We start from the raw sequence: 18,173 nt of genomic DNA, 5'->3' as shown, positions 1-18,173 counted from the left end.
CCCCAGAGAGTGTTCAGTGGTTCTGAAACTAAATTTAACTTATTTCCTATAATCATTCTGACACAGCCATTCCTATGAAGGCTACAGTAATTAAGCAGAAACAGATGCAAATCTCAACTACATAGAGTATTTGCTTCTCGAAATAAGAATTTTATCCCCATGAAACATTCTTCAACTTCTTAAATTCTGTTTCTCTGTATGGAGTATGGCTTCCTATAGAACATTTCCACATCCAACCCCCCAAACAAAGAGACATAATATATGTAGACATATATTATGTCTACAGCAAAGAATAATTGATTTAGCTACAGCAAAGAATAATTACCAATATGAACAATTGCCAGTTTGTCAACAGGGTGAAAACCAGCAATACAGAAGGTCAGAGATTTATTTTTCCATGTGGAAAAAGAAAAAAAAGAGATCTTGTGAGGGTGTGGGTTGGTCAGTTATTTTACATTAACCAGGTTTGCTGAGTAATCATTCAATGTGATTTGAGCTTGTTGTATTGCAGAAATTATAATCAACTATATCTGAAAGGTGGTCTGTTTCTGTTAGGATTTCTTTAGAGCCAAGTAGCTATCACTTTTGTGAAGCCAAAGATCACTTTTACCTTATACACTAACGAAAGATTTTAGAAATTAGCTCAGCTGTGGACCAATTCTCTGACCTCTCTTCCATGACCCACATGCAACAAAGTCTTCAACTTTGAATCTGGGCTCCTAACATGTGTGTGGAGAGTAAATATAATAAATGTTTGTGCTTCTCTTCTATGTGGTCCTGTCTTCAAGATATTTTTCAGATGTGCCTAATAACAGCCTGCTGTAATTTTCCTCTGGTAACTGATTGGTTAAGAAAATATGGTTAACTATATTATGTATAATACTCCAAGACTAAAACATGAAGAACTTTCTTTTCTAGCAAAATAAACTAGAACTTGAAACTCCTGCCTTAATACATGGGGATACTGTTTTGATATTGATTAAGCTTAATTCAAATCTTTCTTTATAAATTATGTCTATAGGCCTTTAATACAGTTATTATATAGAACATGTCATGTTCTTTATATTTTACAGTAAATATTGACTATTCATTTCCATTTGGCTACTTCTTATTTTATGATTCTGAATTTTAAAGATTTAAAGCTGGTGGGAGTTATCTTTGGTGACTTTTTATATTCATTCATTTATTTATTTACCTTTTAACAAAAGCATACTGAGTGCTATTATGCACCTGGTAATATACTAGGTATTATGATCACATCAAATAATATCCACCCCTTCCCTCCCTCTAAATACCTGTATGTGATTAGTGTTGACATGTAATTGATGTCCATTCTATACATATTTAATTAAATTTAAATGCATTTTAATCTTGATTTTTTAGTTCTACCTTTAAAACGTGAGTTTGAATATGAACTTATATTTAAATCTGAAAAAAGGAAGTCTGAGTTAAAGCCCTGCATAACTATATCTATGACAAAGAAAACTTACGATGTCAAGACTCAGATGATAACATTGGAGTTTAGCCTGCTGTTTTCACCAAAGAAACCATTGAGGTACACCTGCTTTTATCCTTTTTTCTTTAAGCACTATTATTACTGTTTTAAACTAAATAATGTAGATTTTTCTTTCAGTTTTTTAATATTTGGATTGTATTCCAAATACAACCCAAATGCTGGTCCACTTAATGCTGTAGAGGTAAATATTTTGAACTAGATTATTTTTCTAGCTTTACAGCTGCAAAAGTTGTCTCACAAGGAAAAAATCCAAATGATTAGAAATTTAAGATACCCTTCCTGAACTGTGACCTCCCTATAGTCATTAGGGAATAATATTAACAAAAGAGAACAGTCTGCCTTATAAAAATAAATAAATGAAAGGGAATATCATTGTGATAGTTTTGCATGGTGACACATAGTTACTATACTTAGTGTGGCGATCACATGCAAATGTATAATCATAAATGTTGTATGCCTGAAACTGATTGAACAGTGTATGCCAACTATACTTTAATAATTTTTTTAATGAAAAATGATCCCTAGCCAGTATGACTCCCTCGCCAGCCTGCGATCCAAAAGGTTACTGGTTTGATTCCCAGTCAGGGAACCTGGGTTGTAGGCCAGGTCCCCAGTAAGGGAGTGTGCAAGAGGCAGCCACACATGGATGTTGCTGTCCCTTTTCCTCCCTCCCTTCCCCCTCTCTAAAAATAAACAAAATCTTTTTTAAAAAAGGAAAAAGAAATATTGACTTTGCATTATATATTGGCAACATGATGTGTCTTGATGCTTCTAAAAACCAGTTCAAATGATAAAAATCTTAAACTATGTTCTTTCTACTTTGCAATTTCTGTCATTACACTTTTACCACCTAAAGCCATAATGTTGCACATAGTTTAGTAATGTTTAAGAGGTTTCTATTGAAATCTGTTAGAATAGCGAACTTTAAATGTCCACTGGGAAGCGTCATTCGGGGTCTTTATATTTACTTTGTAGGTAACTGATTTATAGTACCTGCAAATACTATGGAATAGGTCACATCTGAAATAGGGTTTTATTTATATCTTAATGCAGTGAAACCGATCAGAACCACAATATGCACAAAGTGCAAAATATAGCCTGGCAATGAAAAAACTATTACAAGTATTACTTGTGTTTTTAATCATTTCTGTACTTCACCTATGTATCTGATGTAGCCATGCATATATTTAAAGTGATTGTGAATATGTAGTCCAACAGCTAAAAGATACAAGGGTCATCTTCACGAAGTGGTAATAAAATCAAGCTGCAAGAAGAAAGTATGCTATAAACATTGACATAGCCCTGTTTTATCTTCTCTTTCGTTTTCATAGTTTTTTGTGCTTATATGTTGGTATTTTTACACATTTAGAGTCGTATTGTGTTAATTTTAGTGATATGCAAATTATCAGCAACAACCAAAAGAGGAAAATGTTATTAGTGCATATGAGAAGAACCAATGTGAATTTATACTCATTTAACATTTTGTGGATTTAGAACTTCTTTGTGAATGTTTGAGAAACTTATTTAAGGACAACTTCTATGCATGATTCATGAGTTTTTGTGAGTATTGTGTGATGTTCTGATGAAGTTTAAGAATTCTATTTTGTGCATATATTTATGTCAAAAATATATTTATTTTTATCATTCCTTCTTCCAAATATATTTAGGTTGGTTTACTGTAAGACACACAGTTAAATGAGAAAAACTAAAATAGAACCAATTGCTCTAAACAGTGAAAAAAAGGAACAAAACGTGACTATACCCAAACTATGCTTTACCAAGATAATTAAAATAAGTATTAAATTCAATTCTTTCTTCCTGGTTGGAAAAGTAAAAAGGAAAAAGAAAGTATTATGTTTTGGTAAAAGGAAAATATAATGTGTTTTACAATAATAAATACAAAGTAATTTGTAGCATCCATCCTTTCACAGAATAGTATTGTGCATAATGAAAATAATGGTCAGGGCCCTAAATGGTGGTTTTACAAAGTAAATAAAATAGGAATATTATTCCTAAAGTTCTTGACCTTTTCTTTCAATAAAAAGTCAAAGATTTAATGCAAATACTTAAGAGTGCAACAGTTAATTTTGTCATGAATCTCTCTGATGACTCTAATTTAACAGAGATGTGACATTTAAAAAAAACAGAGAAAGGATAGATATCATTTGTCTTAGGTCATCTTTAGAAAAAATAGTTATCTTAACTTTTTCCTGGAAATTTTCACCTGCTCAAGAGAGGAACAGAATGAGAAACCAAAGTTCAATTTTACAGACTTTGGGGGAGACAGCTTAGAATAAGAAATATCACATATACACATTGTTAGAAATCCACAGTATTGGCCATAAAATGGTTCATAAAATCATCCCTGAAATTGAGTGGTATTTCTTGCTATGGGTCAAAAACCCTGTCTCAGTGGCTTCTATTAACTCAAAGAACTGGCCTACTGAATGAAATTAGTCAAGATTATTCATTTGAACATGTTGATTCATTTATTCAAAAATCATTTAGCATCTACAAAAAGGACCAAAAAACCTGCATTTTTTATTATATGGCCTAGTGAGTACAATAGACGAGAGAATGAAATGTAAAAGTAACCAAAACATTTCAGATTGACCTAAGATGGAAATAAATGAGGAACACAGAGCTATGAATGGGTGTATATCAAGTAAGTGGACAGTTAAGATTCCTTAAAAGGATAATGTCTGAACAAAGACATAGATAAGATCTTGGAATATATGCAGGAGAACATTTGACATGAACACTATAGTTAGGAAGCCAGTGTTTCTCTAGCGTAATGGGCAAAGGAGAAAGTCAGTTTGGAGAGTTTGGTGGGGATATGATCACATAGTGTCTTGAGGCTATGAATTTTTTATGGTAGAAACAACTAGAAATGACTGAAGGATAAATTGAGGGCACTCATTTAGGACAGTTTGTGCACAATTCATAAAATTCTGTGAGTGCTGGGTGATGATCTGTTGTTTAGCAATTCTCCTTTGTACATAGATATGCATATTCCTTTATTTTTCCCATTCCTTGCTCCATATGAATTTGGGATGGTTCAAAGGTAGGTACAGAGTTAAATAAGAAAAAAACAAAATAAAACAATAGCTTGAAATTATGTAAGTCCTCTCCTCCTTGGTAGTGGCAACAATAGAAAGCAGGAAGACCAGTTATCAAAATAGTGCTCTTGAAATAGTGCTGAGAGGGATACAGTTTCATTTACTACAACAGGAGACTATGAGAGAAGTACAGGTGTAAGGTTTACATTTTACATATATGTTCAATAAGATGTATCAGTCATTATGGGCTAAGTCTGTTGTTTCAATACAATACACTTTATTGTTATCAGCACTCTGTTGAAGGACTATTTTTAAATTTTGGCACCCATTTTTTTGATAGTATTAATAGTACAGAAGTGAACACCCTCATACATATCGCTTCTTGAAATCTTTGATGCATATCTCTGGGGGAAATTAGTAATAGTGAAATTGCTGGTTTAGTGTGTGCAGCGTCAAAATTTGGTAAGATATTGTCCAATTAGTCTCTGAATGGTTGGATATCTATTTAAAGAGGGTAAGAGTCCCCAAAACTGTTCTTCCTGACAGTTTTCCATAAGAGGATTGTGATTTCCTTGTCCAATGTGACATGTGATATTGCCACATCATGTTTGCACCATTTCCACACTAAGCAAGCAAAGAGGTATCCATTCCTCAACTTTGGCTACTACTCTGCCCCCACTCAAAGGCTTAGAAAGGCTATTTCTACTCTCTTCATTAACTCAACTGCCACCAAATTTTATGTTATTGTGTAAGCTGTGTGTGGTCTTTATCAATTACATTATAATTTTTAAAAGCTTTTGCCCTGGCTGGCGTGGCTCAGTGGTTGAGTGCCCACCTGTGAATCAAAGTATCGCCAGTTCAATTCTCAGTCTAGGGCACATGCTTAGGTTGCAGGCCAGGTCCCCAGTAGGGGGCACATGAGAGGCAACCACACATTGATGTTTCTCTCCCTCTCTCTCTCCCTTCCCCTCTCTAAAAAATAAAATAAATAAAATCTTTTTTTAAGCTTTAATTTAAGTCAGTTTCATGGGGCTTTGTTAAGTGTTCCCAGAAAATATGATTTTTCTAGGTGAAGCAAGTGTTGAAAAAACTTTTTACAGTGTTTTATTTTGAACAGAAAATTTCCATTTGGAACATCTATTAGCATAACATTTGGGACCATTTGCCAACCTCTCTTCTGCTGGTTACAGAAAATTTTCAGAGTCAGATCTACAAATGTTCCTGACTTTTAGTAAATAACTAGAGAGTATATAACATGTGCTGCAAAATAATTACCTCAAAAGGAGAATGGTAATATAACTTGTGACCTAAAAATTATTTTGAAAGTGTAACTCACAGTCATCTACATTTTTTAAGAATTAAAACTCCCAATGTTTTTAGAGGAACCACCAAGTTTGCTTACATTTTCTACCTTAGATTCCAATCTGCTGTATTGTATTCTCTTTGCTTGTTATCCTGTAGTATCCATTATAATCTTTTTTTCTATCCAAGGTCTCAAGTTATACTGAGAATAGAGTGCAAAACAGATGGGGTCTGGAACTTTCCCATAATGTTGATTGCTACTGAGCCTGATGTGGATGGTGTCATTAATGTTGAAGGGACTCGTTTATTGAAGGAAGCTGTTACTAAAGTCTGGCTGTCTGGTGGGAAAAGGTAATATATATCAAATAAGAGTATGTAACTGGTTTTGTGAATGTAATTTATGCTGAACTGAGAAACAAAACTTAAAATGAAAACTTCTATTGTGTCATCTTTGCTGGTTAAGCCAGAGCAGTATTGCTTCTATGAATCAAAGCTTTATATATTTCACAATTTATATTTAAAATTTTGCAAATAGACCCTACAAGGTGAAGACCAAAAAAAAAAAAAAAACCCAAGAAGCAAAATTAAATAATTAGATGTTGAAATTTAGGATAATGTTTCTATTTATTTTTCAAATCACATTTTGATATATTTGTTCAAGATATATAGAATGTTTTTCAGTAAATTTTAATGTCTTGGGATTATGAAGTAGTTATGCATTGATTCAACTTTCTATATTATCATTCTGCTCAGCCATAGCTATCTTTATTATACTTATGATAATATAGGCCACATGACCACAAAACTTTTCCCTATCTCACACATAAAATATATTTTTACAGGTTTTTTGAATTATACTATACCTACCATAAGCTCATCCATTGTAAGTGTGCCTGTCAGTAATTTTTTGGAAAGTTTGTAGAATTTTCTATCATAACAACATTCCAGGTCTATGACTCTCGCATCTTCATCCCAAATTTCCCTCAAGCCCCTTTGCAATCAGTGATCTGTTCTCTATCTCTATAGCATTGCCTTCTTCAGATATTTCATATAAATAAAATCACCCACTATGTCTTTCTATAAACTTTTTAAAAAGCAATTTTAGGCTTACAACAAAATTGACAGGAAGGTACAGAGGTGTTTCTTACACCCCTTGGCCCACATATGTATAGATAACCCCCTCCGTTATCAACATCACTCACCAGAATTGTACATTTTTAAACAAGGATGAACCTACACTGACACATCATGATCACTCAAAGTCCATAGTTTACCTTAGGGTTCACTGTTGGTGTTGAACATTCCAAGGATTTGCACAAAAGCATAGTGACATAGCCATGATTATATTATACAGAGTATTCTTACTGCCCTAAAAATCTCCTGTGTTCTCCCTATTCATCTCTCTTTCCCACCCCTAACAACCACTAATCTGTCCATTTTCCCTATGGTTTGCCCTGTATTTCCCCTATAGTTCGCTTGGCTAGAGGTTTATCAGTTTCATTGATGTTGTCAAATAACCAGCATATAAGTGCCTCCTGAAATTCTATATTCAAAGTGCTGAGTAGATAATTACTCTAATTTTCTTTGCTACAGGGCCTATGTAGGTCAGATCTCTTATGAATGAAAGATTGTCTACTAATCACAGAAAGCCAACCTTTGATAAGCAGAGGGTAAAGGGTTTTATGTTACTGGGTAATAGTGAGTACATTCCCCACTTACATTATACAAGATCTGAGACATGGAATAGGGGAAGGCAGCACTTGACTTACCCGTTTTCTTCATTTCTAAAACAAATGACTTGTTTGCCTGTGTTTCATGATGGCTCATGCTAATTCTCATATGCACCATAGAAATTAAGGTTACAAAGGAACTAGGCATGACTAGAGGCATTCTTATGCCCTTAGTTCAAAATGAATGATGGACAGTTAAATGTACAATCACCTGTTATATTTGGATCTCTCACATGGGATAAGACTGAGTTTCACTTAGCCATTTTGAATCCACTGTAGTCTTATTTACAACTTCCAAAGATATTTCAAGTTATTAGGTATTTTGGATTACATGTAAATTGATTTAATACATTCAAAAAGTTTTTCAGGGCTAGTGAAACAGTTTCAAGTGATTTCCTTATAACCAATAATTTCCTCAAATGCAATATTGGAAAAAACAATTGGAATAAGACTCCCAAATTATATTTTTCAATTATATACAATGTTGTTACCATTTGCTGCTCCTAATTCTACATATATTTTATTTCACTAATACCATTCCTTGCATTCCAGCCCATTTTATACATTGTAATAAAACCAACCTCCTTAGAACAATGTTTTAATATGAAACTTCCCTTATCAAAAGCATCTGATAGTTCCCTGTTTCTTACCCAAGGTGGCATCTAAATTATATATGCACTTCATGGTCCTAGCCTGCTCAGACCTTCCAGATTTACTATCTTTGCTGTCTAAAACAGATCTTCTCTTCCCATCTTATGGTAAAAGTCACTATTGTCAGAGCCTGTTTTACCCATTGCTCTTTAGCAGTTGTCTTCATTTTCTTTCTGCTTCTACATGCCCTTCTTAATGCCTCTTCAACTTTCTGACTTCTACTCATCGTACTTCTACTCACAGTAAAATCTTACTTGACCCATTAGACCTTAAACTCCTATAGCACTGTGTAAACCACTCATGGTTTTTCTTTTAATGCATGTGCCTTATCTTTCCAGCCAGGTTTCCTTTATATATATATTCATTCCTTAAGCAATATATAGGTTTTATTTCTTTGCAATTTCCCTCGTCTTTTGTATTTCCAGTAGTGAACTTTGTTCATAATTGGATAATCCATCAATGCCTGGCATTGGTAATAAAATGCTTCAAAACAACAATCATAATGGTGACTATGTTAATACAGATTGATCCTTATAGAGCAGTTTCCACATGTCAGGCAATGATTTAATGGCTTTATAGAAATTAACTTCATTTAACAGATATGGAAACTGAGGTACAAAAAGGCTAGTAAATTACCTGAAGACATGCACCTAGATAGAGCTAGCATTCCAATCCAGGCCACCAATATCCATAGCCCACCTTTCAAACCCTCTGCCATGATGCTCAATACACATTTCCTGAATGGACGAGGAAATCCCAGCCTGAACCTCCCCCATATCTTCTATGTTTCACTGCTGGATCTGTTCTAGGAACAGTTCTTTACCTTCTTCCTGCCTCTCCCTGTCAGTTTGGATTTTTAATTTCTCACTTACAACCTCCCATGCACCGTGCCTCTGTCCTGCTTTGTTCTTCCAAGAAGTTCCTCAACTTCTTCCATGGTCTTCATTTCAAATGTAATCAACCTTGACAGGAAGCTGGTCACTTGAATCTTACATGTCACTCAATTCACTTCAGATCATAGCAACTCATCTTCAGGCCCAAGGATCTTTAATGAACCAGTAAACTACTTTCCTCTCTCTTCACAATGTGAGAACAAAAGGAGAGTGAGCAAATATCACACTGGAAGAGTAGTAAAATCAGAGGCTTTATAACAGCTATTGAGGTCAGGCACTTTAGATAAGAATTTATTTACAAAGCACTGGTTTTTCAATTAAGACATTGAGTTATTCCAAATGTTAGTATAGAAAGCATTTTCTTCTTTGTACACTATAAATATAAGATATGATGGGGAAAATATTTAAGATTCCATTTTGCCATACTGGGAAGAATGACACTTCAGTAATTTTTAAGATGCCTCCTCACTGTTATTCTGTAAGCATTCCATAAAGTGACAAGTATCAGACTCACAGCTGCATGGCAGCATTAGTGTTTAACTTTAGCTAGTACACCAGGATATAAACTCTGTTCATCAAGTTCTCACAAAGAGACTGTGCTAATAATAAAATTTAAAGATGATATTTATATTTTTGTTTCAGACATGCTGATCCATTCACTGCATACTTCCTGCCTGGTAGTGATCCTGAGTTTTTCATAAAACCTCAGGCTGGAGAAATTCCTCCTAGAGACACTGATGGAATTGCCCTCACTGTGGGTTATACACCTAAAACATATGGTAGGAACTATAGAGCAAAATTAGTAATACAGGTGAGTTCCATAAAAGCAATAGACAAGGATATTTGTTGTCACTAAATGCATTAAATCATCTAGGGCACAGGTGGCAAATTCAAGGCCCATGGGCTGAATTCAGCCCTCCACCTTGTTTTATCCAGCCCAATACCTTGTTTCTACCCAGCGGCAGCACCAAGCTCTCGCTTCACTGTCAAGGAGTAGGTACATTTATATAGTCCTAAAATCACATTCAGCCCTTTGAAGGCAACCGTGAGGCTGATGTGGCCCCCTGGTGAAAATGAGTTTGACACCCCTGATCTAGGGAAAAAGGGTTTCACCCAAACATCACAGATAAAGAATAGCAATATTATCATTAAAAAGTTACATTTTTCAACTGCTCTGTTTTATTTGAATTTTCTTATGTCCAGTAAAGAACTTTTCATTACAGACAACAATAAAAATGTTGTCATCACCAATGGGAAATAAGAAATGATTTTTCTTCCATATTAAGGAAATGGGGAAGAGACAAATAATGACTGCAAAATGATATTATAGTAACATAATGTTTTGTATAATAACCTAATCAAGGACTTTAGGTGATTTGAGATAGAGATTTTTGAAAACTTTAATTAAGGCCTAAGTTAGTATCAAAATGTTAACGTCTAAAATGGAGAAGATTAAGTAGAAGATAAAATTTATTTTGAATTGAAAAAACCACACTGTAAAATGGGCCTGGCCATTACTGTAAAAGTCTGTTAAAGTGATCATGTTATTAAGAGTTAACATATACAATTTTGAAAATGTATCCAAATTTCTCCATAAAATTTTTATACATATATTTTACTAAAAACATTCAGGCTAAAGACAACTTTCCAATTATGTATTTAAAAAAATGCCACTGTTGCCCTGACTGATGTGGCTCAGCACATTGGGTATCATTCTGTAGAACAAGAGGTCGCCGGTTCGGTCCCTAGTCAGGGCACATGCACAGGTTGTGAGCTTGGCCCCTGGTTGGAACACATACAAGAGATGGTCCATTGATATTTCTCTCCCTCTCTTTCTTCTTTCCCCTCTCTCTAAAAATTAAAAAATAAAATACTTTTTAAAAAAGGAAAATTTTAAAAGCCACTATTTCAGTAGCACAGGCATACAGGATATGTTGTCATGTTTTGTGGCAACAATTGATGCCAAAATGATCACTAGACTTCTAAATACGACACTCATTAGGCAGTGCCATGGGCAGCCAAATTTGTTGTTACTGCTTTAATGAAATAAGAAAAGAATAATGTTGAGATTTATTTTTTAAATTAATTTTATTTAGTTATTTTTCAAGTACAGTTTTTTGTCTATTTTTCCCTTCCCAGCCTCCTCCGCCCCTTGCTGAGATTTATATTTTTCATTTTTTGAGAGTTCTTGCAACACAGGTAGTAAAATCATAAAGCCTCTAGAGTCCTGCTGTGCCTTGCCCTTTGCTGCATTGATACTGGATTTAAATGATCATGTTGCTGTACCTGCTTTGTATGAAATAAGGACAGCCTTTTAATCTAAGCAGATTAAGTGACATCTTTAAAAGTAGATTTATAAATTTAAATGGTGATCATTTTATGTAAGGTACAGTGGACATTTCTGAAACTACCTACTTAAATTAGGACACTTTGCCAGCTAAGTCTGTGCCTGCTTTCCTTCTGTCAATTTGACAATTCAGTCACTGGAAGCAGAACTGAAGGGTTTTTGTTAGAGAATAAGCTGGTATATGGCATCCGCTGGGAACATGGTGCTTTCATTTAGTAATGAAGTGGTATGTTTTGACACAACTTATGTGGGGGATGCTGAAATTGAACTGTATTTAAGAAATCACCATTTGGTTGATTCTCTTTTTATTATAGAAAATTCCAAATATGTGTAGAAGTAGAGAGAATAATTCATCTTAATACAGTTATCATGCAGTGAGAACAATTATTAACTCATGGCTAATCCTACTGGAAGTATATTCTCACCCCTTTCCCCACCTTCCATATTATTTTGAGGAAAATCTCAGACATCTGCCCTGACCAGTATGACTTGGTTGGGCATCATCGCCCTGCAAAGCAAAATGTTGCTGGTTCAATTTTCAGTCAGGGCATCTGCCTGGGTTGCAGGTTTGGTCCCCAGTCGGGATACCTATGAGAGGCAATCAACTGAAGTTTCTCTCTCATATCAATATTTCTCTACTTGTATTTTCCCTTCCTTCCCCTTTCTCTAAAAATAAATAAATAACATCTTTTTACAAAGAAAAGGAAATTTGAGATATGCTATTATCTATAATTTTTATTCATCTGTAAAAGACAAAAATAATAACCATATGTTATATCTAAAAATTAAAAATAATTTCTTAAGATCAGCACATATAAAATATCTATTTAGTGTTCAAATTACCAATCGATTCATAAATCTCATATTTCTTTAATTTAAAAATATATGTATAGAGTGTTAGAATAAAGGGCATGAACAACTTAAAAATATATTTAGATTATATATTATGTATTATATATAAATATAATATACTCACCATCATTTATGGCAAAATTATTTGTATCTTATTTGAAATGCACACAGTAACATTTAGCAATTATTTTTAAAGGGTCTTGGAGATGTGTTGGGTGGAAGAACAAATCCTTACATGTAGTTCCCACTTATACCCACTAGGTTTCAGATAATAGCGCACATCCCTCTTCATATAGCTCCCTCACATGTACCCACTGTGTGGATGATTAGTGCAGGTCTCTCTTTTTTTTTAAATATGTTTTATTGATTATGCTATTACAGTTGTCCCATTATCCCCCCTTTATTCCCCTCCGCCCTAGTGCAGGTCTCCTGATGTAGCTTATCCATTTGTACTCATGAAGTGGGTCACTTGCAGTGTACAAATTTACAATACATAAGTATAATCACCAAAATGTAGCTTTGTTTTTCAAGTTGAACATTCTTATATGAAGTAAAATGTTATTTAACTTGAATGACATTTGGTTTGTTCTGCTTTTTGACTCATTGATTCTGAATGCATGATTACTGTGAACACTAGATAGAAGGACCAGTTATTACTAAAATAAGGCCATTCCAGATGCACAAGCAATGCCTGCACTTAACATTCTCTGATAGATATCAAACCTTGATGTTACTGCAGTATTCATTTGACCTGGACTTACCCTGAATTAGTTTTCTGAACATACGTGGTACAAATCTTACTGCAAGGAAGAAATCCTAGATGAACACAGGCAGCATCAGGAAATTCTGCAGGAGCAGTAGGACTTAAGTATGAGAAAAACCATGCAGAAAATGCTAGACTGACTAACTTAATATTGCCATTTTGTGCATTATGCAGAAGAAATAAAGGATTTTAAAATAAATCCCTGTGTAAATTGTGCTGACTTGGATTTAGATTATGATTGTCATTAATAATTTTATACCATTCTCAGAAATTTTAAATCGTTATGTTAATTATGTGCTTTCATAATCAAAAACTGAAACAGCTCCACATATTTTGGCAGTTGGTTCTATAGCCACACTTAAATTGTCATGTGTAGGTTCACCATGCAGTGTACTGTTTCCATTAGTTATAGTTCCTGCTGGGCAACAGTGTCATGCACACCAATAGAGTGCTTCCATTTACATCAGATGGATGCTTAGTTCATTCACAGGGCAGACCTCTAATTTTGAAAAACTACATAGTGAATGCTTCTTAATACATAAAACCAAATGCTTTTCTGAATTGATTTTCCATATTGTTTGCTTTTATCCATGCTCTTTCAGTTTTGTATGTTTCCTAGACCTTACATGGAGAAGAGGGGTGTTAGTTTGGTAAACATTTTCCTACAGTTTTCTCAGTCCTTGCATATTTTGTATGAAATTTCTTCCTCTCCTTGTTTCCAGACAGAGGATAGGTACTATTTGTATGCTGTCAATGGATATCCTGAAGTCATCGGGCCACCAGTGAATGTAAAAGCCAGAATTGATGCAACTAACAAGAAGTTTGACCAAAGGCCAATTCATCAGCACAATTTTATCACTGAAAATGCTAAGCTCCTAAGTACAGGGGTGTCATCTACCATCAAGGGTGCCCCTTTAATGTTGAAGAAAAAATAAATGTTTTTTCCAAAATATTTCTTGTTCTTAAGTAAAACTGAACATATTTTTGTGATTGTTATTTCATCTTTTTACTATTTCTGAGGTACAATATTTCAATTATAATAGGTCTTATATATTTCATGTCTAATGGTAAATCTATTCTCTGAATATGTTATACCTAATTCCTGAGTTAATGGTTTGGATGCAAATGTTGAAATTGGTTCACTTTTAAACTACAGGAGTACATTTATAGTAAAACTGAAAACTACGATTTTGATGACAATACTATTTCTGTTACTGGTGCTGTTCACTTTCTCATGTTGACATTGCTTATGAACCTTTAAAACATTAATGGTAGAATTAGCATATAAGATGATATTAGAAATGCAAGAGAAATAGAGGCAGAAGGAACCAGATGATATGATCCAAGTGCCTTTATTTGATGCTGCACTTACAGGTGGGCTGAGTGGGCATCAACTGCAATCCCAGGGGGCGAAGCAAGAATGGGGTTTTTTAAAGAAAAAGGGAAGGGTTTGTGAGATGTTAGGGGAGAGGTTAGTCTCTTGTTCTTCCAGGCAGGTGCCTCAGGGTTCAAGGATCTGAGCCAGGACAATGGGTTAGGTAAAGCGCCGGGCCGTTCCCAAGTACAGGAGGGTCAGTCTGACTACAGGCCACTGTGGCTGGTGCCAGGTGTCCACTGTTTACAGTGGGAGACAGTTCCAATTAAGCTGAGGGCTATCAATTGAGTTGGAATAACTGAGTCATGGGTAGTCCAGCATGTCAGAACACTGGCCTAACTGGGTCACGAGCAGTCTGGAGGGCTGGGAAACTGTCCTGACCCTTTCAGATGGAAGGATTCACCATTTCTGATATCTATTATTTGGAATATTATGTGCTATCCAATGAGTTTTTTAGTTTCAGTTATTGTGTTTTTTCAGTTCTAAAGTTTCTACTTGGGTCTTCCTTATATAATCCACTTCTCTACTGTCATTCTGTTTCTTCACTGATACTTGCTATTATTTCAGACATGTTCACAATTGCTTCTTGAAGCTTTTATTTTATTGCTTATTGGAGATGACTGCTTTAAAATCTTTATTTATTTATTTATTTATTTATTTATTTTAATTGTTGTTCAAGTACAGTTTTAAAATCTTAGGTTATGCTCACATCTCTGCCACCTTAGTGTTGGCACTTACTATCTTTCTTTCATTCACATTAGAACTTTTCCAGGTCCTCCATATAAAGAAGGTATTTTTATTCGAAATTTCTACATTTTGGTATTGTGAAATCCTGAATCTTATTTAAACCTTCTGTTTTAATTGGTTTCATATGTTAGCACTCCAGAAGGAGAAGATGGGGCACCAACATGTTACTGCCAAGCGAGGGTGCAAGTCCAGGTTTCCCCTCAACACTCCATTGACACTCAAGGAGTGGGAGACTGCTCAGTACTGCTTGGTCCCCTGGGAGTTCCTGTTCCCCATTGGGCTTCCAGTAACAGTTCTGTGGCAGTGCCTGGTTCTTTTTCCTCACATGGCCCCCAATGACAGCACAGCGAGGGTGCCCTCATCATGAGTGACAGGCGGTGAAAGTCCTCTCTCTCTACCACCCCAGGTGGGAGGGGCAAGAACCACCTTGTTACTGTAGCATGTAAGTAGTTCAGGCCTTTCATGCAGTCTCCCTGGCAGTGGGGTGAGCAGAGCCTTCTTACTACATAGCAGGGATGCATATGGAAGCCTTGCCTCTTACTCAGCTTTCCCTGACACCCCTTCAGAGGGAGGTTGTGAAACTTCATTACAGCCTGGCATGTGTGAGTGTAAGGGTGGGGGCCACCATTTGGCCATCACTCATTAGTGTGAGACCACTTTTTCTATGAGATCTGGCTGGAGTAGAGAAGTTATTATCTAAATTTTCTGTCCTCTAGACTGACATTTTCCTGTTTCTTGAGTTCCAAGGTTGTCTTTAACTGATCTGCCTTCTCCTCTTCATGTTTTAGAGTTATATCCATCCACCTATCTGGATATATACAGAAATAGATATATGTATATGCATACAGATTTTAGTTGTACTTATTGGAAGGAAAAGAGATAAATAAATTTAATCCATCTTCTCAGGAGAAGAAGTTCATTTCAGATTCATTTCATTAACTCAGAGAGAAAAATAACATAGATGCTTTCAGTTTCCTCCAACATCATTGTCATCTATTTATTTCAAAAGTCAAAAGGGGCCCTGGCTGGTGTGGGTCAGTGGATTGAGTGCTGGCCTGTGAACTGAAAGGTTGCTGGTTCAGTTCCCAGTCATGCCTGGCTTGTGGGCCAGGTCCCCAGTTGGAGGTGTGTGCAAGAGGCAACTAATCTATGTATCTCTCACACATTAATGTTTATCTCCCTCTCTTTCTCCCTCCTTTCCCCTCTCTCTAAAAATAAATATTTTAATAAAAATTAAAAGGGGCTCAGCTCTATGAACCTCTTTATTCTATAAGAAGCCCACTTCAGCATAAACACACCGCTTTGGAATTTTCCTACTATCTACTTCTCTGTACCAAGAGAAATTAGAAAAGTAGAGGTGCTAAGGTTAAGTCCAATACAGTCCAGGTGAAGGGTAATGTGCAGTCCAGCTGCACATTAATGAGCCTCTGAACTCTGGCCTCCCTGAGATTCCCCACTATTTGAGGCCAGGCCTCTCTCATGTCTGGTAGTGTCCCTGTCCCACAACACAGGCTTGGAAAACCCCAAAGAGCATCTCCCATCCTCTATGTACAATGGCTCCAAGCACTTGTTGCTGAAATAATTGCTATAAACTTTTATAAAATATTTTAGTTTTAGTGTTCATTTTTTAAAATCATTTCATCTTTCCCGATCATAAACTGACAAAAATATAAAACGGCCAAGTGTTTTGATTAAATTAAATAGAGTCAAAGATAATATGCATAATTCTCTAAGAAAAAAAGACCTCGTTTAGCCTCAGTATTTATTTGCTTCTTAGATATTCAATAATTGCATTTTTCTGAAGTGACTTCTTGCACTAAAATAAATGACTAAAGAGTGTCTTATTGCTGACACAGATCACAGTTTGTTGTTAATGGAATGTTAACTGCTTTTTAAGTAACTCTGAATAAATCTGCTGACCCATAAAAGATTTATCTAAAAGGAATCCAATTAATTTTCTGGCTCTACTAGGACCATTGATGTGAAAAATCTTCCATGTTTTACTTTGTTTCAGCCATTGCAATACTGAGAGTGGCACCTGGCTTATAAAAAGAGGTTTTAATTAAGAGTGGTGATACATTTAAAATATGTCAAGGTAACCATTTAAGAAACAAACACTCCCCAGAAGAAAAATGACATGCAAGCATGTCCTCTGGTGTCAAAATCATCTCCTGAGTATGAGGATTTGCTCCATTTGAAAGATCAGAAAGGTGGTGCTGAAATAGCATTCTGAGGCTTCCAAAGAAAAACAAAACCTGTGACTTCAGCTTAATCCTTGGGGAATTAATCCCCTGTGTGATGTTGTGTCTGGGACAACTGCTCACAGAGGACAGTGCCAAACTTCAACAAAACCAAAAACTCAAAGCCTCAGCAGATGTCTCAGTGGCCTGAATTTCCTCAGTTGCTTGTGTGCCTTCCTGCCTTGTGGGCCCAGGAAGAAACAGTAACCTTTAGAGCATGGTTTGGAAATGGGGGCTGTACCTTTCCTCCAGGTCTCCATGTTAGTTATTATTCTTTGAAACAATAATACATTGTGTCTGAAAATAAAACATAAAAAATTATGGAATATGACATTTATAAGTCAAAAAGATGAATATTAAGCAAACTCTTGTTGTAGACTTATACCATAGTCCTCCAAGAATAGATACATCTAGTAGTTACTTAAACAATAACTTACAGCCCTGGCTGGTGTGATTCAGTGGACTGAGTGCTGGCCTGCGAACCAAAGGGTCACTGGTTCAATTCCCAGTCAGGACACGTGCCTGGGTTGTGGGCCAGGTTCCCCAGTAAGAGGTACATGACAGGCAACCACACATTGATATTTCCCTTTCTCCCTCCCTTCCCCTCTCTAAAAATAAATAAATAAAATCTAAAAAAAAAAACAACTTACAAGAACTTGTGTAAGTTGTGCTGGCTAGAGAGACAGATAAGCAGGCTA

At 35.5% G+C, this 18,173-nt stretch overlaps 1 protein-coding gene across 1 annotated transcript in view; it reads left to right on the top strand.

Moving 5' to 3' along the window:
* Positions 1 to 14,048, top strand: part of CFAP47 (cilia and flagella associated protein 47) — a 338,472-nt gene extending 324,424 nt beyond the window's left edge. The window contains 4 exon segments of the mRNA XM_053655801.1: positions 1,384 to 1,555; positions 6,067 to 6,228; positions 9,794 to 9,962; positions 13,836 to 14,048. Coding sequence (XP_053511776.1) covers positions 1,384 to 1,555; positions 6,067 to 6,228; positions 9,794 to 9,962; positions 13,836 to 14,048 — 716 coding nt within the window.
* The last annotated feature ends 4,125 nt before the right edge of the window (positions 14,049 to 18,173 follow it).

This window comes from Artibeus jamaicensis, unplaced genomic scaffold, assembly GCF_021234435.1.
Source record: "Artibeus jamaicensis isolate MK-2021 breed Jamaican fruit bat unplaced genomic scaffold, CSHL_Jam_final scaffold_1283, whole genome shotgun sequence".
In the NCBI taxonomy this organism is placed as follows: domain Eukaryota; kingdom Metazoa; phylum Chordata; class Mammalia; order Chiroptera; family Phyllostomidae; genus Artibeus; species Artibeus jamaicensis.
Note: the sequence above shows the minus strand (reverse complement) of the source record. Positions and strands in the feature narration are given on the sequence as shown.